The sequence below is a fragment of the Centruroides vittatus genome, unplaced genomic scaffold, assembly GCF_030686945.1.
Source record: "Centruroides vittatus isolate TY-2023 unplaced genomic scaffold, ASM3068694v2 contig_202, whole genome shotgun sequence".
In the NCBI taxonomy this organism is placed as follows: Eukaryota; Metazoa; Arthropoda; class Arachnida; order Scorpiones; family Buthidae; genus Centruroides; species Centruroides vittatus.
Window position 1 is genome coordinate 832049 of NW_027121249.1, and position 20693 is coordinate 852741.

At 36.1% G+C, this 20693-nt stretch overlaps 1 protein-coding gene across 1 annotated transcript; it reads right to left on the reverse strand.

The window, feature by feature from the left end:
• Window positions 1–480: 480 nt before the first annotated feature.
• Window positions 481–3960, reverse strand: LOC136970569 (homeobox-like protein HDP1). Its single transcript, XM_067265017.1, has 3 exons — window positions 3723–3960; window positions 3233–3634; window positions 481–2903 (listed from the first exon to the last, which is right to left on the reverse strand). Exons 1-3 carry the CDS (start codon window positions 3958–3960, stop codon window positions 481–483), a joined length of 3063 nt encoding a protein of 1020 aa, XP_067121118.1.
• Between the last annotated feature and the right edge of the window lie 16733 nt (window positions 3961–20693).

Below are 20693 nucleotides of genomic sequence, written 5' to 3' on the forward strand. Positions count from 1 at the left end.
ATTTGCTCATTGAATCATATACAAAAACGTAAATAATCCAGATACAGCATCACGCTGTAGCTCAGGCACATTGGCTAGATTCGAATGAACCTAACTCGATTTTCTCGTAAGCCTTCCTATTTTGTATTCGCGTAATTTTTCAATAAATCTGGCAAATACCGAGAGTTTCCTGTAAATCTATACACACAAATAGTAGTTATGAAGAACCAAAAACCAAAATTCTTTATCTTATCAGGCACCAGAAATTGTAAAATGAGCAAAGAAGAGTACAGAATATATTACCTCTTATTCTGGAAAAGTAATTGCTAAGAAAGTTTTCAACGAAGTATCGGAGGGAAAAGATTATACAGTGATTATACTCGATTTCACGATACCAGGATTTCGTCGACTGATAACACGAATACAACAAATGAACCAAAAAGTACGTTTCATAAAATAGTTTCTGAAAGTTAATTTTTCAATTTATTTTTATCATAAAATCTATTTATCAGAATTTTCTAAATTTTCCAAAAATTTCATTCCAATATTCAGAATTGGATACAAAAAATTTTTAGAATTCTCAAAATTGTCGTGTTTCTTTGACGATTTTAACTTCTTTATTTTAATTTGATTATTCTTGTGATTTTGATGCTTCGGTTTAATTTTTCTTTTATTTAATTCAAAATCAAAGTCGTCTTCCATTTTTCTTGGCATGTTTTGAAATTTTTTTCTTTCGTTAATTTGCTGTTTGACATTGCTGGAATATTTAATTTCTGGAACAGTTTCATCTGTTTGAATCGCCACGTTGCACCAATTATTGTCCTTTCTTGCCATGTATGGTAGCCATTTTGAATTACGTTTTTCTAAATCATTCTCTTCTCTGTTACGCTCCATTGGAACTACTTCAAGAGTATCCACCACTTTTAGATTTTTCTTTCCAGCTGAAACTTCAAAATCACACAATTTTGGCGAAACGATAAATTTTGTTTCGTACGTTCCTACAGAGTTGATTTTCCGTTCTTTCTTACGTTTGCTCATTTTATTAAAAATTATATCTTTGTTGTTAATGTGAGAACGGGTTTTACTATTTGGTACACGGGAAGACTTTTGTAGAATTTTTATCTTATTTTTCTCATAACGATCTTCAATGTCAAAACTTTGGAAATTTCTTTTATCATGTGGTAAATCTTCTGTCGCAACCATTAAATCATTTTTCGAAATACCTCGTAAATTATTCAATTTAGATATATACAAACTTGACTGACGTGTTGCATTGTTAATTCTTTCTTGGCACAGGCCGTATATTTCAGGTTGAAGAATGGCATTACTTTTCCATTCTTCTGCCACTGTAGCTCTTATACATTGATAAACTTCTTTTGGGCTTACTGTTACAGCATTTAAAGTGGTTTTAATTTTATTAAAATTGCCTTCTTCTGTTAAACGTGTTGAAGGATATACTTCCACTACTGTTTCGAAAGGTTGAAAATTACATGATCGGTAACATTGCTCATTCTGCATTGTTATGCTAGAGTTTAAAGTTTCTGTTGCTGAGACAGTAACCGAAAGATTTTCTGGATAACAACTAGTAGCATAAATGACATTTTCGCGACGTACATAATCACGTGAAATTGCTGATTGCCAGTCCAATATTGCCTGTTTGTAGTCTATATTTTCGACTATTACATTTACTATTAAATTTAATGCTGCAGATGCTGCAAGAACTGTAAAATTTACATTTTTCGACGGTGATGAGGCTTCTTTAGTAATAGTAGAAGAACAAATTGAATTACATGGAGTTTCTTTAAAGCACGGTAACAAAGCATTATTTTTGTTGATATTACTTTGTGTTAGTGTTTGGGTGGTTTTAATTCTTTGATAATTTCGGTGTGATGATGTTACTTTATTAGTGTTGTGTGTTTGGGCTATCGTATTAGTGCACAGTGTTCTGTTTCTCGAATCGTGTGAAGCACGTTCCTTTATATCCGTTTCACAGTGCAATCTCCAATCTTTGTTGACTGCTTTCTGTTGTAGTCTGATGTTTCTATTCATATCAGCACCTGTAATTATTTTTCCAGAAAATTTCTTTAGTGGATTACTCGAGTAATGCGATCTATTTTTAATTTTCCCAAAATCCTTTGTATTTTTATTTTCTTCATTTGATGGACAAAGACGTTCTTTAAATTCATATCTGCTTTGATCACTTTGATGAAATGATGTTGAGAGTTGTATTAAGTCTTTACCATCAAATTTCCTTTCTTTCTTCTGAGTTTTCTCTAGAGGAAACTTGAGTTTGGCGCAAACTACATTTTGTCGTAATTTAACATTTTGTGGAGTAAAATGCAAATTCGACGATAACTTTGTATCGTCTGATGTAAGGAAAATTTCTTTTTTCTCTTTTAATGTTGATGATACGGATGATTCTTTCTTAATATCAACACGGGCTTTCTCACTAGAATCCGATTTCCTTACATTTGATAATTCTGATTTGCAATAAGGAAATTGAAGAGAAATTGGTTCATTATTGGCTCCTTCGATATTTTCATTTTCTTTCTTATCTAACTCGTTTTTGTTATCAGAAACATCTTTTCTCACTTGGTTTATTGGCGAAACAGATATTTTCAGTTCAGTTTTGTAACTTTCATTAGTATGAATCGTGTAATCTGTGTCATTCATGTTTTTTGCAGACTTTTCGGTAGTTATTAAAGATTCTTCCTGCCTATTTCGTATAAAATAAAACTGTTTTTCAGACAAATCGTTTACCAAAACTACAGTACTTTTATTTATTTGCGAAGGATTGGATTTAGTTTTGGTATTGGATCTTTGCTTTGTGTCCGCAATTTGAAATTCTGATAATTTCGTTGATCTACCATAGTAATTACGACAGTCGTCTTCATTTTTGTTTACCATTTCTTCATCTTTCTTATCTATTTACGTAAAAAAATAAAAATACAATTATTAAGTGATCGAAACATATGGATGACACGGCTGAAACCGTGAAGTTATTGCTCTGGGAGATCCGATATCAAATCCCAAATATAAAACCCATTTTATAATCCCGGAAAATCAAAAGAAACTGGGAAGCTTTTTGTCCCACATATGTTCAGTCTTATTCTTTCCTCTGTTAATTACTCCTAAGTGTGAGCTCATTACAACTTTTGACGGAGATAATTCAAGAAAGGCAAGAAGATTTAAAAAAAACCTGAAACATACAGAGTGTATAAATATAAAATGATTTTTATAAAAATCAGCGTACCTGAGTCTTCTGCTGATGTTGGCCTCAAACTTATATTTGCTACAGATATATATTTTTTATTATAAGGTGAATTTAATGAACGTTTTTCATTATCAATCTCGAATTTAGTGACTGTTTTAATATTAAAGTTCGTTTTGTCTTGTGACGTTAAAGTTTTATGGTGGCATGATGTTGAATACAGTTCACCTTCATCTGATACGGAATGCGCATTGCTACCTAATGAACCATTTGTGAAATATTCGGTATTTCTATCCAGCTGTGAATTGATTGGTTTGGATTTTTTGGGAACATGCATTATTTCCGAAGAATATTTAGTCACGTGTTCAGGCAAATGATATTCTTCCCTTTGTGAATAATTATGCTTTATTTTATTGTAATCTTTTAATTCTTCAACCTTACTTTCTAAATATAAATAAAATAAAATTATTAATGTTATAATTTTTTATTAAAAAAATAAATGTTTAATTTTGAAGATATAACAACGCACTACCTGGCATTGCTATTTGTTCAAGTGATAGAGTAATATTTGCTTTTGAAACAAATCTTTCTTCGTGTAGAACACCGAGGGTAGGATCTGAAATTACGTTTTCGGCAGACGTAACTTCATTGTCATTTTCAAAAGTTGGTTTTAGTACGAGCGGTATAAAGCTCTTTTCTTTATTTGATCTCGGTGGTTGCAGATAGAGATTTATATTTGCACCTGATGCAAAGATTTCACCATTTTCCATTAAAGAATAACGAGCGGGACTTAATGTTTCATTACAGAATGCTTTCTCTTCGCTTTCAGATTCAATTAGATTTACTTCTGGAATTCTAGATTCACTTCTGTTTCCAACAGTTGAAAATTGATTATTTTCGCATGGAGAATCGTTTCTTTCTTCGGATGTAAATTTTGGAAAACTTAGTTGTTTATTTGCAACAGTTTTGGAGCGTTCACATGTTGAAACTCTAACATCCAATTCCTCTTGAGGAATAAGGTATGTTTGGTATTTAATCTTTGCCGTTTCTTTTTCAAGCTCAGGTGTTACTGTTATTGATCTCTCATGCATAATTTGTTTCTCACACAAAGCTTCATTTACCTTTTCAACCATTTCAACATGATTAATGGTTTCTCCATTCTGAATCAGACGGTCTCTCAGGATATCATCTGCAACGCGCTGTACCGATTCCATTATTTCAGCATCTGCCATTAAATTATGAAAATCTTCAAACGTTTTCGAGTTCGAATCTTCTTGTAATCGAGAATTTAGCACGTCTTTTATTCTTTCATAAATTTCTCTTATGATCTGAAAATCTGCCGGCACTTTATTGTATCTTTTTAAAATATTTGCTAATGTAATTTCGGTTATTTTGTTCAATGAAATCTGAAAATCTACTAGATCCGTAGTTGTTTCCGTGTCTTTATCTTCAGTTACTTCTTTCGGATAATTAATTTTGTCGTCTATTAAAGTAGAGGTGTCTTTTTCACTTTTAGAACATGATGTTGTATTTAGTAACGTTTTATCACGAATTGCAAATTTTTCAGGTTGTCTAATAACTGTATAATCTTTTCCCTCCGATACTTCGTTGAAAACTTTCTTATCAATTACTTTTCCAGAGTAAGAAGTAATATATTCACTACTCTTCTTTGCTGATTTTACAATTTCTGCTACCTGATAAAATAAAGAATTTTGGTTTTTGGTTTTTTATAACTATTATTTGTGTGTATATATCTATTGGAAAGTCTCGGTGTTTGTCAGTTTTATTGAAAGATTACGCGAATACGAAATAGGAAAGCTTACGAAAAAATCGAGTTATACCCTATTCACACTGTACATTTTAAGCCAGCTTAAGTGACTAAGCCAGCTTAAGGGGTAAAATATAAACGGAACTGACTTAACGTTAAACCGGTTTAACTACCACCAACATGCTCAGCTTAAATCGCTTTTTCAAAGGTTAAGTCGCTTCAAGCTTTCCACGGGGTCTGCCACAAGTTCAAAAATAATGGCGGAAGCAGATGTACAGGTACAAATGTTCGAACAAACGATACTCTTCTCTGTTAGCATGTATATGCTGCTTCGGTACAAGAAGATTAAATGATAATATAAATTTCTTGTTTACGAAAGAATATACATATAAATTTCTGTCAAAAATCCATTCTTATCACAGTTCTATCGCTAAAGTGATATAAACATTGAGAGAATCGTGCTGCCAACGACAACGACATCACTGATAATAAATGTTAATAATTCCTAACTAACGTCTTATGCTCTTTAAATAAGTTATTTATAATTTAAATTACTAAATATAAATTAATTTATGATGATTTACGAAAAATAAGCAAAAGTATGATTTTATTTAAAATGTAATATTTAGTACACCCACTTGAGGGCTAAGCGAATAATTCGCTTTAATTACCTAGTGTGAACGAGTAGTTAATCTTGTTTTCGACAATGCGACTTAATTCTGCTTAAATCTTAATTCCGCTTAAAATGTACAGTGTGAATAGGGTACTAGGTTCATACGAGTCGAACCAATGTGCCTAAGCTACAGCGTAATGCTGTATCTGGATTATTTAAGTTTTTGTGATTCAATAAGCAAGTAATAACAACTAAGGTTTATTTTATTAATCTGTTTAATTATATTAAAACCATTAGTCTTATATATTAAGACAATTATGGAGAAGTTACAAGAGTTTGAAAAACTAAGCTAATGTTGCTTGACAACTTTCTCGTATTCTTGAAGACTACAGTATTTGGGAGCCCTACTACATTCAAGGCTCGCATAAACTAAAGATTGTGTTTGGAATACATCTTGATTTTTCCAACTTCTTGTATGAATAGTGCTGTATATTTTTGAAGTTGGCGGCTTTAGCATCTTCTTCGCTTTGTGAAAATTTGCTGTAATCATCATGTGTGGTCCCTCACTTGTAGGTTCTGCAGCGATCTGGTAGGTAATGTTTTCAGTATATATTGTCTATATTCCTAACCTTTTAGGTAGGGTTATTATCGGATTATTATTATTATAATTATTATTATATGCAACTATGTATTTACTATACACACGCTTTATACAAATCTGTAATATAAAATTTGTATGATTTAACAGTAGGCATGATTGCTTTAATGCAGTGGCTCAGTTTGATATATAACATGTACTGTACTATGTTTAATCTTATCAAACAGTATGTTAATTGGAGATAACATAAAGTATGTTTTTACATGTATTTTACTGCAATGGAAATATTACATAAGTAATTCGGTGATATGTAAATTTTTTGCGAATGGTCGTTTGATCCTTTTTGTAATGTAAATAACGAAAGATTAAATATCAAATAAACAAATACCAAAGAGTTATATATATATACTGAGTGAGTAATTAAAGTAACCTTGTTCGATGCTGTCTGGACGGATATGTAGCTGTACAAAGGCAAATAATTTTGTGAGATGTTTCCGGATATTCGGAAGAGATTTCTGAGCTATTAAACGGCATGTGAAATACAATTGCGGTATGTGTGAGGCATTTAAAATACCATTTTGGTTATTGCAGAAAAGTCGCAATCGTCATGACAATGCCTGAATACGCCTTTGTTCTAATGTTTAATGAAAATAATGTTAATGTTGCCAGCGTGCTCTAGAGTGAAGAAACTTATTCTTAAAATACACTAGGGTTTCCTCCATTTCAACTCCACAAATATTCGAAATTGTAAGTTTTGAAACCAAAGATTTCTTTAAAGAGATCTGTTTCTAAAGTTCGATACTTCAGCATAAAAACTTGCTTAAGTTAGGAGTGCTACATATCCCTGCATACAGCTTGAATTGAAGTTTCCTAATTGGTTGTACTGTACATATAGTCGAATTTAAATATAGCGCCTTCATAAAAATAATCATCTTTGTTCACACAGTGTACAGTTAAACGGATATTTCCATAAATATTTATCTGAAAACAATTCATTATCTGTGAGTTTGCATTGCGATCCATTTTACTATTTCCATACCACAATCTCAAACTTGTTATACTTCTTCACTGTATTTAGTATATAGTAGTATTTGTACGTCACTTAATTTAGTGTCATTTAGTGAAAAATGACACTAAATTGGGTTTGGCACTTCATTGCCAAACCCAACGAACCCAGCTCTAAATCGAAGATTTTGTATATGTTAAACAATTACTTACCTCTGACTCTGCGGTTTTTCTGTTTTTCCGAAAGAATTTCATGAAGTTCTCAAATCCAGATTTTCCTTTGCGCATTTTATTATTTATTTAACAACAATATTTATCAATTCATAAGTTTTTTATTGATAAATTAAACACAGTTTTTTCTGTTTGTCATATTGTCCATAACAAAATTAACAATAAATAAATTTGGTAACAATGTAGGTTGAGTAATAATACTTTAAAATATCAAAATTGAAACTAAAAATAAAATTTCGTTTTGAATAACAACGAATAAAATGAAGTAAAACGTAATTTACATTTTTTGCAAATTCTTCCAGTAATCCAAATGATAAAGTAGAAATAGTCGTTGCAACTCCCAATATTCCAACAGATTAATAATAGTTTTCTTATTATTATCTTTTAAAATTTATTATTTAAATATTAATAAAATTTATAACTCTTTTATGAAATCCTATTAATTCGTTAAAACGAGACTTTATGCAGATATACTTGTAGGGTGACATCCATTTAACGTTTTCTGCAACAATACAAATATTTTCACGAAGGCTTTGTTGTAAGTATTATTTTATTATACGTTTCATAATTAATTACAGAAGAAACATTATAAGCGAAGTATTGATACGTATTATTATTATTATTATTGTCATAATTATTATTAATCGATTTAATGATTTTCGTTCTTTTCTAACCGTTTATCCAGGGTAAAGATTGAGAAATTCTTTCAATTTCTTGATTTTCTTTATTTTAAGATGCTGAAGTTCTGTAAAATATATTTAAGTATATTATCAATTGTTTTATGAATAAGTATGTAAAGTAATATGTTTGTATGTAAATCAGCTAAAGAAAGGAGGCGTTAGTAGCGTGGGCGTTATCCTATGGGCAAAAAGGTATTTGGGGACCGTACCTAGCTGGAGACTGACCAAACCAATCGTTTAGAAACTCATTACTGTAGTAAGAATATTGAAATTTAAATGTAGTGCCATGTCTGAAGACCCTAGATTGCTGACGTGGCGCGGCAGAGCGCATCGGAGAAATTAGAGATTTCACTGGGAGATTGATCGAAACTGGGAGATTTCACAATTTTCCAAAAATTTTTTCAGGAAAGACGTCTGAAATCAACATTATACATTATACCCGATACATTAAATTTACCTTGGCTTCCAGAAATCCATAACGAGCTACTGGACACGTGCCTATTTTGTTTTTGAAATCTTAGAATCGAATTAAAGATGTGTAGCCTGTTTGAAAGGTTAAAATACTTTTAGTACATTTGACGTTATTTCTCTGATTTGGATCTTTTTCAAAACAACCCACTCTGACGTGTTCTTTATAAAATAATAAATGAAAGGAGTTTTATTTTTAAGTGCTTGTAACAAATTCTTTCGGATGGCACTAAACTTAATTTTACAGGTGAATGTTTCCTATGGTTTTAAAATGGCGGCTCGTTTCCGATTCCAGCAAACAGAAGAAAGGAAACAGTAGAAACGCACGTTCTAACTTAACCTAACCTATTCTAATAAATTACCATAATTATTATTAACCAAATTAATAGAATAGGTTAGGTTACGTTAGAACGTGTGTCCCCACTGTTTCCTTTCTTCTGTTTGCTGGAATCAGAGAAGAGCCGCCATTTTGGAACCATAGGTAACGTTAACCAGTTTACATTATATTACGTTTTTGTATTGACGTTCATTTCTCTCTTTGCAGCAATCATGTCACGAACACGGCGTATCATGATTTATAAAGCTGAAATCAGCTCTGACGACTATTCTTATGTTGATTTATTAGACGAGACGAGAATGACTGAAATAGGAAATATGTTTGCATGTGATATTTGTAATCGATTGTTTCCTTGTAATGCGTCATTAAAAGAACACGGGAAAACCCATAAGAACGTACAACCATTCGTTTGTTACTATTGCGGCAATCGATTTTTATATAGACACCATCTCATCAGACATTTGATTTCTCACATTGAGATACCATATTAGTTTGCAACATCAACTCAACAATTTACTTGGATTTATAGTTTCAGGAAGCACTTGAAAATTCATACATGGATCGATATTTCGTCTGTTTCTTTATAGAATAAGGCCAATTAACAGTAGCCCGAAAAAAACAGCATTATGAAAAAGTACTATAGGAGGAAAAGGCCTGATGCAAAGTATAAATTCAATGAATTTTTAAAAAATTATATTCAATATATATGAGATAAATTTTATTGAATTCACATAGTAACATACTCTGCTGTCAGATAATTCTTTAATTTTAACTTTGTTTAATATTTTTTTAACATTGTTTTAGTTAATACTTTCAAATTTTACTTTTAGAAATCAACTTTAACCCTTTTTACTTTATTTATTTTTCCCGTTCAAGTCCAATTTAAATTGTTTAAAAGTCAAAGATTAATTTCAAAATGTTTTTATTTGAAATCAATTTACCTGTGAACACAGTACTGTTATGTATGACGTTAAGCATACACTTGCTTTAATGTCATAAGACATATTTATATAGGATATTACGTAAGCGTCCATACGTCGACGTAACTCAAGCCCACTAGTGGCCGAATAAATAAAACCATTGAACACTGGTAGTTGGTAATTGGTTCGGGCCATGAAGTATTTTAGATTTTCTTCGTATGTCTAACACCTAAACAGAATCCACTTTCACATTGGAAGTCCTGCTAGAAGTTATCCTATTGGCAGATCAGCCATGTGTTTCGTTGCCTTACTCCATCAATCCACTGACACATGTCTTAATACAGTAGAGAGTCATTAATCCGAACCAATTGGGGACTAGAGTTGTTCGGATAACCGATTATGTACGAAAAAATATATTAACTTATCCGATGTTCAAATTTTTCTTCGTAGCGGGTCGCTTTGTGTTGAATTTTCATCAATTTTAACCCTAACGAAAATTTTTTATAATAATAATCGAGGCTATTGTATCGTTAAAAATTATTTTCTTTATTTTGTACAAAATAAATATATTGAAGAATATAAAAACATTAAAATTATACTTTAGAAGTAAATCTAGTATCAAAAACGTTCGATTCGGCACGACACAGTCCGACTGGAAAGCGTTCGAATAATCGACGATTCGGATAACCGGGGTTCGGATAAACGCCTCTGTACTGTGTTAATATTTAATGTTTTGTGAATGAAGTTACATTTCATCTTTGCAGTGGTGATATTCGGAATATTTAACAACGAGTTCGCTAGCAGAAAATTTTTCCTTTACAATCACCGACAAACGAAGTGAAAGTTTTGGGTAGAGATAAATACAATACCTTTTCTTCCGATACATCTAATAATCAGTGGAATATTTGGAACGTAAGGGGGCCCTGGGCGAAAACCAGGTAAGAATAGTATATTAGTGCTGTCGACCTTTTTTTAGGCATTTTTCACTTCGAATGGTACAACTCATAGTGGACAGATGTCATCATTTCTCGTAATAATTATTTTTTCTATTTCGCTGTCCATCGCGCGCGAGATAATACAAGATGCTCTTAAATCGATTGCGATTAAACCTCGTTTCGGTCAAGATTGAAACGATCGCGAGAGATCGCACCAAGACATAGTCCCCGACCTTGCTCACAATCTAGATTGAAATGCTCGGTGCGAACGGGATATAAGGCTCTAGTTTAGTAGTATTACAGAGTATAATACGTATATTGTGATATATTTAGAAAAAAAGAACAAAACCACTGAGAAATGTTACGTGTGTTTAACAAGGTTCGGAAAACTGAAAATTTTAACAACGGGTTCGGCCGAACCTGTGCGAACCCGCTTCATATCACCATTGCACCTTTTGTATATATGAAATCTGAAAATTTTGAAAAAATTTGCTTTTGTTCTAGTCACTCAAATTAGTACTTTTCCATGCTATTATTACTGTAATTCGAGCATGTGATATGACATATATTTAAACCAAGCTCATAGAATATTGTATATAACTGTCGTCTATCAAAAGTTACGAACAATGCAAATAGTTTCTTACTAGCTCAACTGTTAGAAATACCGATAGTAAACGCGACTTCAAACAGGATCTGCTGAAAAAATTTGATGTTGAACACTGCTCGACGTATAACTGGAAATGGTTAAAGGTACCCCAATTTAAAATATATCGCACATTTCTTGTTATTTATAAAGAATTCTAATGTTACGAGATTTACATCTTTTTAATGAAAAACGGAAAAAACTGGTTTAAACTAACTACATAAAAATAATTTGTTTTTATACTTAATTGTAACACATCAAACTTGAGAGAGGGAAATTTTTTTCGGCTACAAATTTAATTAAAAATTTGTTATAATTTTTCCCACGATTGTTAAAATTGTAAAGGATATGATTTTATCCTTCTGTGGAGTCACTTTTCTTTCAAGATGATACATCGATTGTGTCACCAGGAACTTAACAACAAAAAATTGTTATAGGACATAGTCGCAGCAACATTGCCAAAAAAGGGCAAGGGGAAAAGAAGGTGGACCCCAATAAAAGGCAATGACTGATGACGACAACAGTTGGTCCACGAGAAAAGTTCGTCTTCCGAAAAAGGGGACAGTTCGTTTCTCCGAGAATCCACCCCCATTGACAGTTTGTCCTAGTCAGAGTTTTCTAAACGATCGGATACCTTAGTTACCTCTCTTCATCCTTAATGAGCCTCAAGGAACTCCATTGTAATGAACTCCATAAAGTGAACACCGTGAATAAGTGAACTCCTTTAAAGTGACTCCGTGAAAATTTTGTTATTGTTAGAATTTGTTATTGATAGAATTGTGTTTGGTGCACTTCCTCAATCTGTCAATACCTCGTATCGGATCGAAACGCCTACGACGCGACCGCTCGCGCGGAGAAAATACGAAATTAGCGACCAATTAGGTTTCTGTGTCTACCTAGAAGACACAGTGGCGTCAGTCCTGACAAATTCGTTATTGCAGTCTTCGCCGACGCAATGTCGACCCTTCGGTCCCGTGGTGCCGAAGCATAAGGAAAGCTTTGCGCATTGTCACACAATTACTTTTCATTATATTCAGTTGTTGTTGTTCTGATAATGATATAATGAACAAGATGTATTTCTCATTTTTATTTTATTTTAATTATTTGCAAATATGTAAATCTCACTTCTCAGCTTTATGTAATTTCTGAAACGTGTGATGAAAAGACAGTAAAAGTAGTAAGATCATCTTTGAAGCATCCAACATCAGCTTGTATTTCATAAGATTTACTTCAAAAAATCTTTAAAATGTATTTTTGCTTATGCGTTTATAAAATGTTTATTTGATGTTACAGTACTGACATTGTTTAATTCTGTTATAACTTACTGCAATGAAATTTTTAATGTTGATATTATTAAATACTTTAGTTTTTAATGTATAGAAAGTCATTGTGCAATTCTCAAAATTTAAAAAAAAAATAATTTAATAAAGCTTATGTGAAATTTTAAAATTTTAGAAAAAATATTCTAGAAAATTAACAGAAAATCTTTTAAAATTTAATATAATAAATCGAAATTTTTATCAAAGCTACAAATCAAAGAGAATAAGACACAAAGGTTCCGGTGTTGACAGTCAGTTTTTGAGAGAGATCTTTGTCTGCTATGAATAAAAGGCTGACTAAACCCAAATGACACCCGTGCTAAACTCTGGGCAGTTCAACACTTCAGCACAACACATTGTTCAGTATCGTCTTCTGACTGAGTGTCATACTTCTTCATACAAGTAACTTCTGTCCAGAGAAATTGATTCACATAAGCCAAGATATTACAGATGTCATATAATATAGTTGTAAACTCTCTTATCTCCCATATTAGAGATTATTATATTGTTAACGCTCTCTAAGTTAGATGGAATGTTTAGTTATTTTATTTGTAATTTCTTTTACTTTTTACATTATTAAATTTTAATATTTCCTTGTTAAATGTCATTGGTTTCGTTTACGATAAGTGTGAGATCTGGATTCCCGAATCCCTTTTTGGTAATAATTCGTCTTAGGAATTTTCCCTTCATATAAACATCCTGTCTAAAAACGGTCCCGAACGAGAAACTATGCATTCCCGGCCGGATTACTGTCAACAGTCCTTTGTTCTTGACTAGATCTAGCTCATCTTGCAGCTTTAGTTTATAGTTACCGTTGGAACTCGTCATATATTTTTAATCCCGGGATCCCCTATGACCCCGATCGCCATCCACCCACGATCACGTGACAGATTTTCCTAGCCAAAGGCTATAAAAGAGTTTCCTTCCCCCCTCAGGGGAGTCTCTTAGCATCTGCCGTCGCTCGTCGTCACCGACTTGGACCTTCTCTGAACGTCTCTGCGCTAAGTCGCGATATTATAAACTGTGCCTATTTCGAATAATAATCCTCCCTCGTGGATATCAAGTGTTACACCTACGAAAGAAGAACAACTAATGAGCAATTGATGAACTAATGAGGTATGAACTAAATTGTAAGCACTCTCTCTTGACCCCTACGCGCTTTTGGGAAATTAGTCAGATTTTGTATTTGTGTTCATTGTTATATCTTAATAAATCTTGTTTTTGTTGTTAAATGGTCTCCTCTTTGCCTCGAGTATCGCTTCGCCTTATCGTCGACCCCATCCGTCTCACCTCCTATCCACTCGCGTAACGCGTAACGATCAGAAACGAACAGCCATCCTTGACAGAGAGCGGAAACGGAAGATACGACATTCTCTTACCTCCCCGTTTCACATATTGGTGACAATCGAGAAGTGGGGATTCGACTCTTTCGGAACCCCCCTTGAAGTCACATATTGGTTTTGCAGGAGTGGGGTTCGACTTTCTCGAGAAACCGATAAGGCGAAACAAAAGAGCTATATTCGAGCAAGAGTCGAATCGAAGTAGGCACTCTATTAGGTGACTAGTTTTTGATAGAAAGAATGGAGGGCAATCCCCGTAATGCAGCTGGGCCAGGCAACCCCCCGCCGAATCCAGCGCCGAACCCACTTACATTGGGAGGCTTGGGTGGAATTATACCTTTATTACCCGTATTCTCTGGAGAAGCAGGAGGCCCCAGAGTAACAGATTTCTTTGATTCATTGGCAGATGTTACAAAAGTGGCGGCATGGTCGAAGGCACAGATGTTAGCAGTGGCAAAACTTAAATTGACGGGTATAGCTCGGGAATTTGTCCGCAAAGACCGGAGGATAAAGGAGGTAGATGAATTTGACGAGTTCAAGCGGCTAATGATAGAGCGGCTTGAACGAGAGCCATATTCTTTTAGATTAAATAAGTTCTATGCCTGCGTACAAAAACAGGACAAAGATGTTCAAACTTACGTCGCTAGACTTCAGGCGTTAGCAATGGAAGTAGAAATTACGCCAGAACCGGGCGCAAACGCAGCGGAAACAGCTATTATAAAAAGGGTCCAAAGCAAGGAACTGGACGAGAGACTCAAAGCTCAATTTTTAAATGGGATCGACATTCGAATCCGAAAACGAACTATGAGCAGACAACCTGCCACGTTCGATGAGGCTTTACAAATCGCCATTAGTGAGGAAACTATCGAGGAACTTACAGCGCATCCCCGAGGAATCGTGCAAACTGTCCGAGAAAACGAAAATAACTCCCCTTATGCTAGAAATGACATCGAGCAATTAACCAATGCGATGGAAGAATTAAAGTCGCAATTAAACGGCTTAGTCTGCTCCGCGCCCCGCCAAGGGTCCAGAACCCCGAATTTCTGACAAATCAATCGTGGAGGTTATAATAGCAATAATACTCTTAAGAATCCACCGTTTCGACGAAACGAATATCGTCCAAACTCTCTAAAGCGGCGATCTGAACGCCCGAAAAATCAGCCTAATTCAAATCGGTACCGGAACTCACCCGAGCGCCGAGATGATAACGAACGACCCCTACGGCCACGAAACGATTCTCCCGATAGACGTGACACTGGGAAGGATAGAAATAGAGTCCTATTCAAATCGCAACCTACTACAGAGAAGCGAAAGCGGTGGCAAGGAGACGTGAGAAGCGTAGAAGGGCGACGCCCTCAGACTAACTCTAGATATCAGTATCCTCATCATACCTATAAGCAAAAGAGAGACTTGCATATCAATCAGAAGCGGCGAAATTACCAAGGAGCTCAGTTTAAGAGTAGAAAATCTTTCCCTAGAAATACTATTAAGTATACTACGTCACCAAGTGACGCCACATTCAATTGCTATATTGGCAGAAAGTCAGCTATAGTTCAAGTAGACACTGGAGCCAAAGTAACACTATTATCCAAGGACTTTGCCGACTTTATGAAGGAAAGAGTCCCCATTGATCGTTATAAGGAAACCGACCTGACAAGCGCCACAGGACATTTAATTTGAACCTACAGCATTACTAACCCTACTTTCCAGATTAGAGATTTACGATTCCCATTCGCTTGTTGTTTGGTAGACATCGATGTTACCTACCCTTGTGATGGCATTATTGGCCGAGATATGATAACGGAAAAGGGATTCCTTATTGACCTAAAGAACGGAGAAATGATCATACCCCCTGTCGCAAACTGCGCTCCCTCTTTCTAACTCAATAAATGATGGGGAAGAAATGGAAAGGAAACCTCCTCATTTAGATAGAGAACGGAGATTGGAATATAGAGCGAGTCAGAAAGGAAATAGATCAGAGACCCCTCGATCTGTGGAACGGTCAACGTACAGAAAGAGATCTTGTTCCCCTTCAGAAACAGAGGAAGGAAACGAAGTGTTATTGGTGGAGACCTGTAAACTTCCTCCTTTAACAGAGAATACATTAACTGCCAGGATTTTAGGAGTCAAGAGTAATAAACAGGTAGGAGAACTAGAAACCATTCCCTTTGACCAGGAAGGAATAACAGGAGTCAATTTGTTAGTTAGACCTAACAAAAAAGGACAAGTTCCCGTATGCCTCCTTAACACAACACGGAAGACGATCAAATTGGAAAAAGGTGTGAAGGTTGGAACCTTTCTCGAAGCAGTCAAAGACACCGATCCGATAGATAGTATTAAGGAAGGAGCAACCGCAAAATTATCTAAGGAAGAATTAGCCAACTTTTTGATTGGACTGGCATTCCAAGAAAAGAGAAACAGGACCTATTAACTCTACTGTATAAATATCGGCACGTTTTTGCCAAGAATGATTATGATTTAGGTTATTGTAATATAGTGAAACATCAAATAAATACAGGCGATGCGGCGCCCATTTACACTCCTCCATATTGAATTTCCTATGCCCAACGGCAACAATTGAATGATATCATAGACGGCCTTTTGGCCCATAACATTATTGAGCATTCTACTTCACCTTGGAGCTCGCCTTCTCTTTTAGTTAAGAAGAAAGATGGTTCGTTACGCTTAGTCATAGACTATCGTAAGCTAAATAAGATCACTAAAGTAGATCTGTACCCTCTGCCTCTAGTGCAGGAGTCCCTTAGCCTAATGGGACAAGCCAAATACTTTTCTACAATGGATACGATTTCAGGATTTTGGCAATTAGGAGCAGGAGATAAGGAGAGGACTGCCTTCTCTACACCAGATGGCCATTATCAATGGAATAGAGTTCCGATGGGCCTTAAATCGAGTTTTGCGGTTTTTGAAAGGTCGATGGATTTCATCTTACATGGTCTCAAAGGAAAGACATGTCTTGTATAAATGGACGATATACTAACTTTTAGTCCAGACTTCCCTAGCCACCTAAAACGGCTCGAACAAATCTTCCAGAGACTAGGAGATGCAGGGATAAAACTAAAACCAAAGAAATGCCATTTCCTACAACGCCAAATAAAATTTTTAGGCCACGAGATATCTGAACAAGGCATTCAGCCAGATTCTGACAAAATAAAATGTGTTCTGGACTTCCCGAAACCTACAAACGAACGGGAGATTCGATCCTTTCTAGGCCTAACAGGATATTATCGGAGACACGTGGATGCCTATGCGAAAATTGCTAAACCTTTAACTGACCTACTTAGGAAAGACGTACCATTTGAATGGGGACCTGCCCAACAGAAAAGTTTCGAAAAACTCAAGGAAATTATGACCTCAGCACCATTATTGAAATCCCCTGATTTTACCAAACCTTTCATACTTGCTACAGATGCATCCAACTTTGCTTTAGGAGCAGTATTATCACAGGAAGAAAACGGCCAAGAGAAGCCAATTGCCTACGCAAGCCGATTACTCAGAAAACCCGAACAAAATTACAGCACAACCGAAAAAGCGTGCTTAGCCACCGTGTGGGCTGTCAGATATTTTAAACCTTATTTTTATGGACGCAAATTTACAATCGTCACTGACCATCGACCCCTCCGATGACTACTTGATTGTAAAGACTCTACAAAAACTATAGGCTGTCTCGTTGGATTATTTTCCTACAAGAATTCGACTTCGATTTTATTCATAAGGCGGGAACCTCTCACAAAAATGCGGATGCCCTTAGTCGTATTCCGATTCGACAAATTAAAGAAGTAGAACCTATTTTCTCTATACTGCAACTAGCAATTGCGCAACATCGAGATGATCGATGGAAATTACTCATCCAAGCCCTACAGGAAGGGAAGACCACAGGAATATATAACAATCTTAACCTGGAAGAATTTTACATTAATGAAGAAGGGGCACTTTGTGACAAGGAAACGAATAAAATGCAAACAGATTGGTGGGAACAAATAGTAGTCCTGAATACCTAAAAGGAATATATCCTATTTACTTATCACGATAATCCTATAGCAGGACATCTCGGAGAACTAAAAATGCGAACGAAAATCGCCAAATCCTTTTTTTGGCCCGAGATGGCAAAGGAGATTCGAAACTATTGTCAAAGCTGTCGAAGCTGTGCAAAGCACCGACGCCGAGGAAGACGAACTCAAGCTGAATTGCAGTTATTTACTCCCCTCTCTCATGTTTTTGAACGAACCGCTATGGATATTGTCGGACCACTTCCTCTTACCACTAACAGAAATAAATATATCCTAGTATTTGTCGACCATTTCAGTCGATATGCAGAAGCTATCCCACTACCAGACGTCAGCAGTAAGACGATCGCAAAGGCATTCGTCACCAACATCATCCTGCGTCATTCCACGCCAACTCAACTCTTAACTGATAGAGCGCCAAATCTTATCTCAAAGATGTTTACGGAAGTATGCAACCTATTGCAAATAAAAAGGCTCCTCACTACCGCCTACCACCCTGCTTGCAACGGTGTGGTCGAGCGATTCAATAAAACTTTAATTGACATCTTGTCACACTATGTATCGCAAGATCAACGAGATTGGGACGAATAGATCCCCTACGCCTTATTTGCTTATAATACCTCCGTACATGCCTCAACCAACGAGAGTCCGTTTTTCTTACTATACGGGAGAGACCCAACATATCCCTTTGACCTAATCACTAGTCCAGCCACGATATCCTACGATATAGACGACAACTTCGCCTCCGAGTTACGCCAACGAATGAGACACGCCCACCAAACAGCTCAACAATACTCAGAACAAGCCGCCAATACGAGACAATAATGTCATCGCCGTCAAAATAAACCTCCCCGTTATCACCTAGGAGATAGGGTGCTATTAAAAGAAGTTGTCACGCCTAAAGGCCTAAAACAGAAATTAGCACCAAGATGGTCAGGACCTTACCGCATTATCGACGTCCTTGGCCCTGTTAACTTTACGATAGAGAACATAAAAACGAAAAGGAAACTAAATATTCATGCCGATCGAATTAAGCCGACTATCGCTCGACAAGAATTTTACCTTAATGCTGACACGACCGACGACCAACCGGCTCTATCACCGGAACCAGACTCATCAGCGGCGAAGTCAGAGCCACTCGATTATCCCGATCCATGGGATGAATTTATATTGGACTCTATACCCCCTCTACAACCGGCAGAGCAGGTGGAACAGGAAGATGAAAGCAAGACCGATGAACCCGAGCCGGAAACCGAAGTTTCCGAAATGGAAACGGAGGAGAAACTGGAAACTACTCCTCCCTACGCCCTTCGTAGTCGAGGGCCTGTAGCTGAGCAACCCTGGGTCATGCCTCCACCCACCCGTAGCCGCATCCCACGTCTTATTTTTCCCGCTATCAGTCGGTCGTCCTCCCCTTAACTCCTCTTTTCGTATGTAACGGGTAAAGTGATTGATTAGAGCGTGCTCTACTCTAGGATCAATTTGCATTCTTATCCTAATACCCGTTCTCGAATCGTTTTTTCTTATTGTAGTAGGCCCTATTTAATTTTATTGTTGGAGGGACAAAAAATTTGCTGGGTCACGTCACTGCCCGCTCCCAAGGGAACCGATATTCCGACAACCTCACAGCCACCTGAATTCCTAAAAGGAACTTACCTGAATATTACTAAGCTCGACTCTTATGTTTCGGTTTGTGGGACTCTTGACACTGGCGCCCGTCAAGGAACTTTTCCTCCCCCGTGGTTTAAACGTGGGTGTCGCCGTTTCTATGGCGATAATCAACTCCTTCGAGCCGTTTCAAACCGTCTGTCGGTACCCGAATTTATAGAAGCTGAGAGAGATGGACACTTCTGCCTGAAGCTTGCCGGAATTGACATAATTCATATGGGAAATCGAAGCAATCCAGTGAATAATTTGTTGGAGGACTCTGTCCTTCGTCTTTTTCATCTTATACTCGGTCCATCAGCGGCACCTTAAGTAATTTCTCCAACATCACTTTTTGAAGCTGGAAATTATCGTTCTACGAACCCCTCACTGGGAAGAAGAAAGTGTCCCCGCACCGAGCGTCAGTTTCTCTACGCCTATTTTTCTCTTCCTAACTGGGTGACCGAATGACGTGGACTTGTAGACAGGCCGCCGAGATGTGCAAAAGTGGATAGTCTTCTCATTGGGTAGAGCTGTTTAAAGAATCGCAAGGTCTGGGGTTAATCCCTGAGAAGAACAATGTGCCGTCCGCACCGAGCGTCAACTCTTCCTCGCCTATTTTCCCGAAGAAGGCACCTCCGGCACCTAAGAGAGTTCATCTTCTCTTATCTTTCCCATTTAGTAGAAGAAAATGCCACCGGCATCAACCGTCAGTTTCTCCGCACCTATTTTTCTTCTCAGGCGAAACAAGCAGCAATTCTTCGCTCTTCTGTCGAGGTGTCCTAGTGTCGTCAACTTTTGTCGAGGTGCCCTATTTTTGTGACTAACTTACTAAAGGGAGAGATATGTCACCGACAACTGAACGTCAGTTCCTCCTTAGTTCTGATCCTTATCGCTAACTCCCCGATACCCTCCCAGGAGGGAGAAGAAGAAGACTGTACTTTATTATTAACGTGAGGTGTGGGATGAACAGTCTG

Bases quoted from the DNA above. Each gene is read 5' to 3' on its own strand.
- LOC136970569 (XM_067265017.1), bottom strand. From the start codon at position 3,960: ATGGAAAATGGTGAAATCTTTGCATCAGGTGCAAATATAAATCTCTAT. The intron at 3,635-3,722 runs GTAGTGCGTTGT...ATTTATATTTAG, and splicing joins TGAACAAATAGCAATGCCAG to AAAGTAAGGTTGAAGAATTA. The intron at 2,904-3,232 runs GTACGCTGATTT...TTACGTAAATAG, and splicing joins AACATCAGCAGAAGACTCAG to ATAAGAAAGATGAAGAAATG.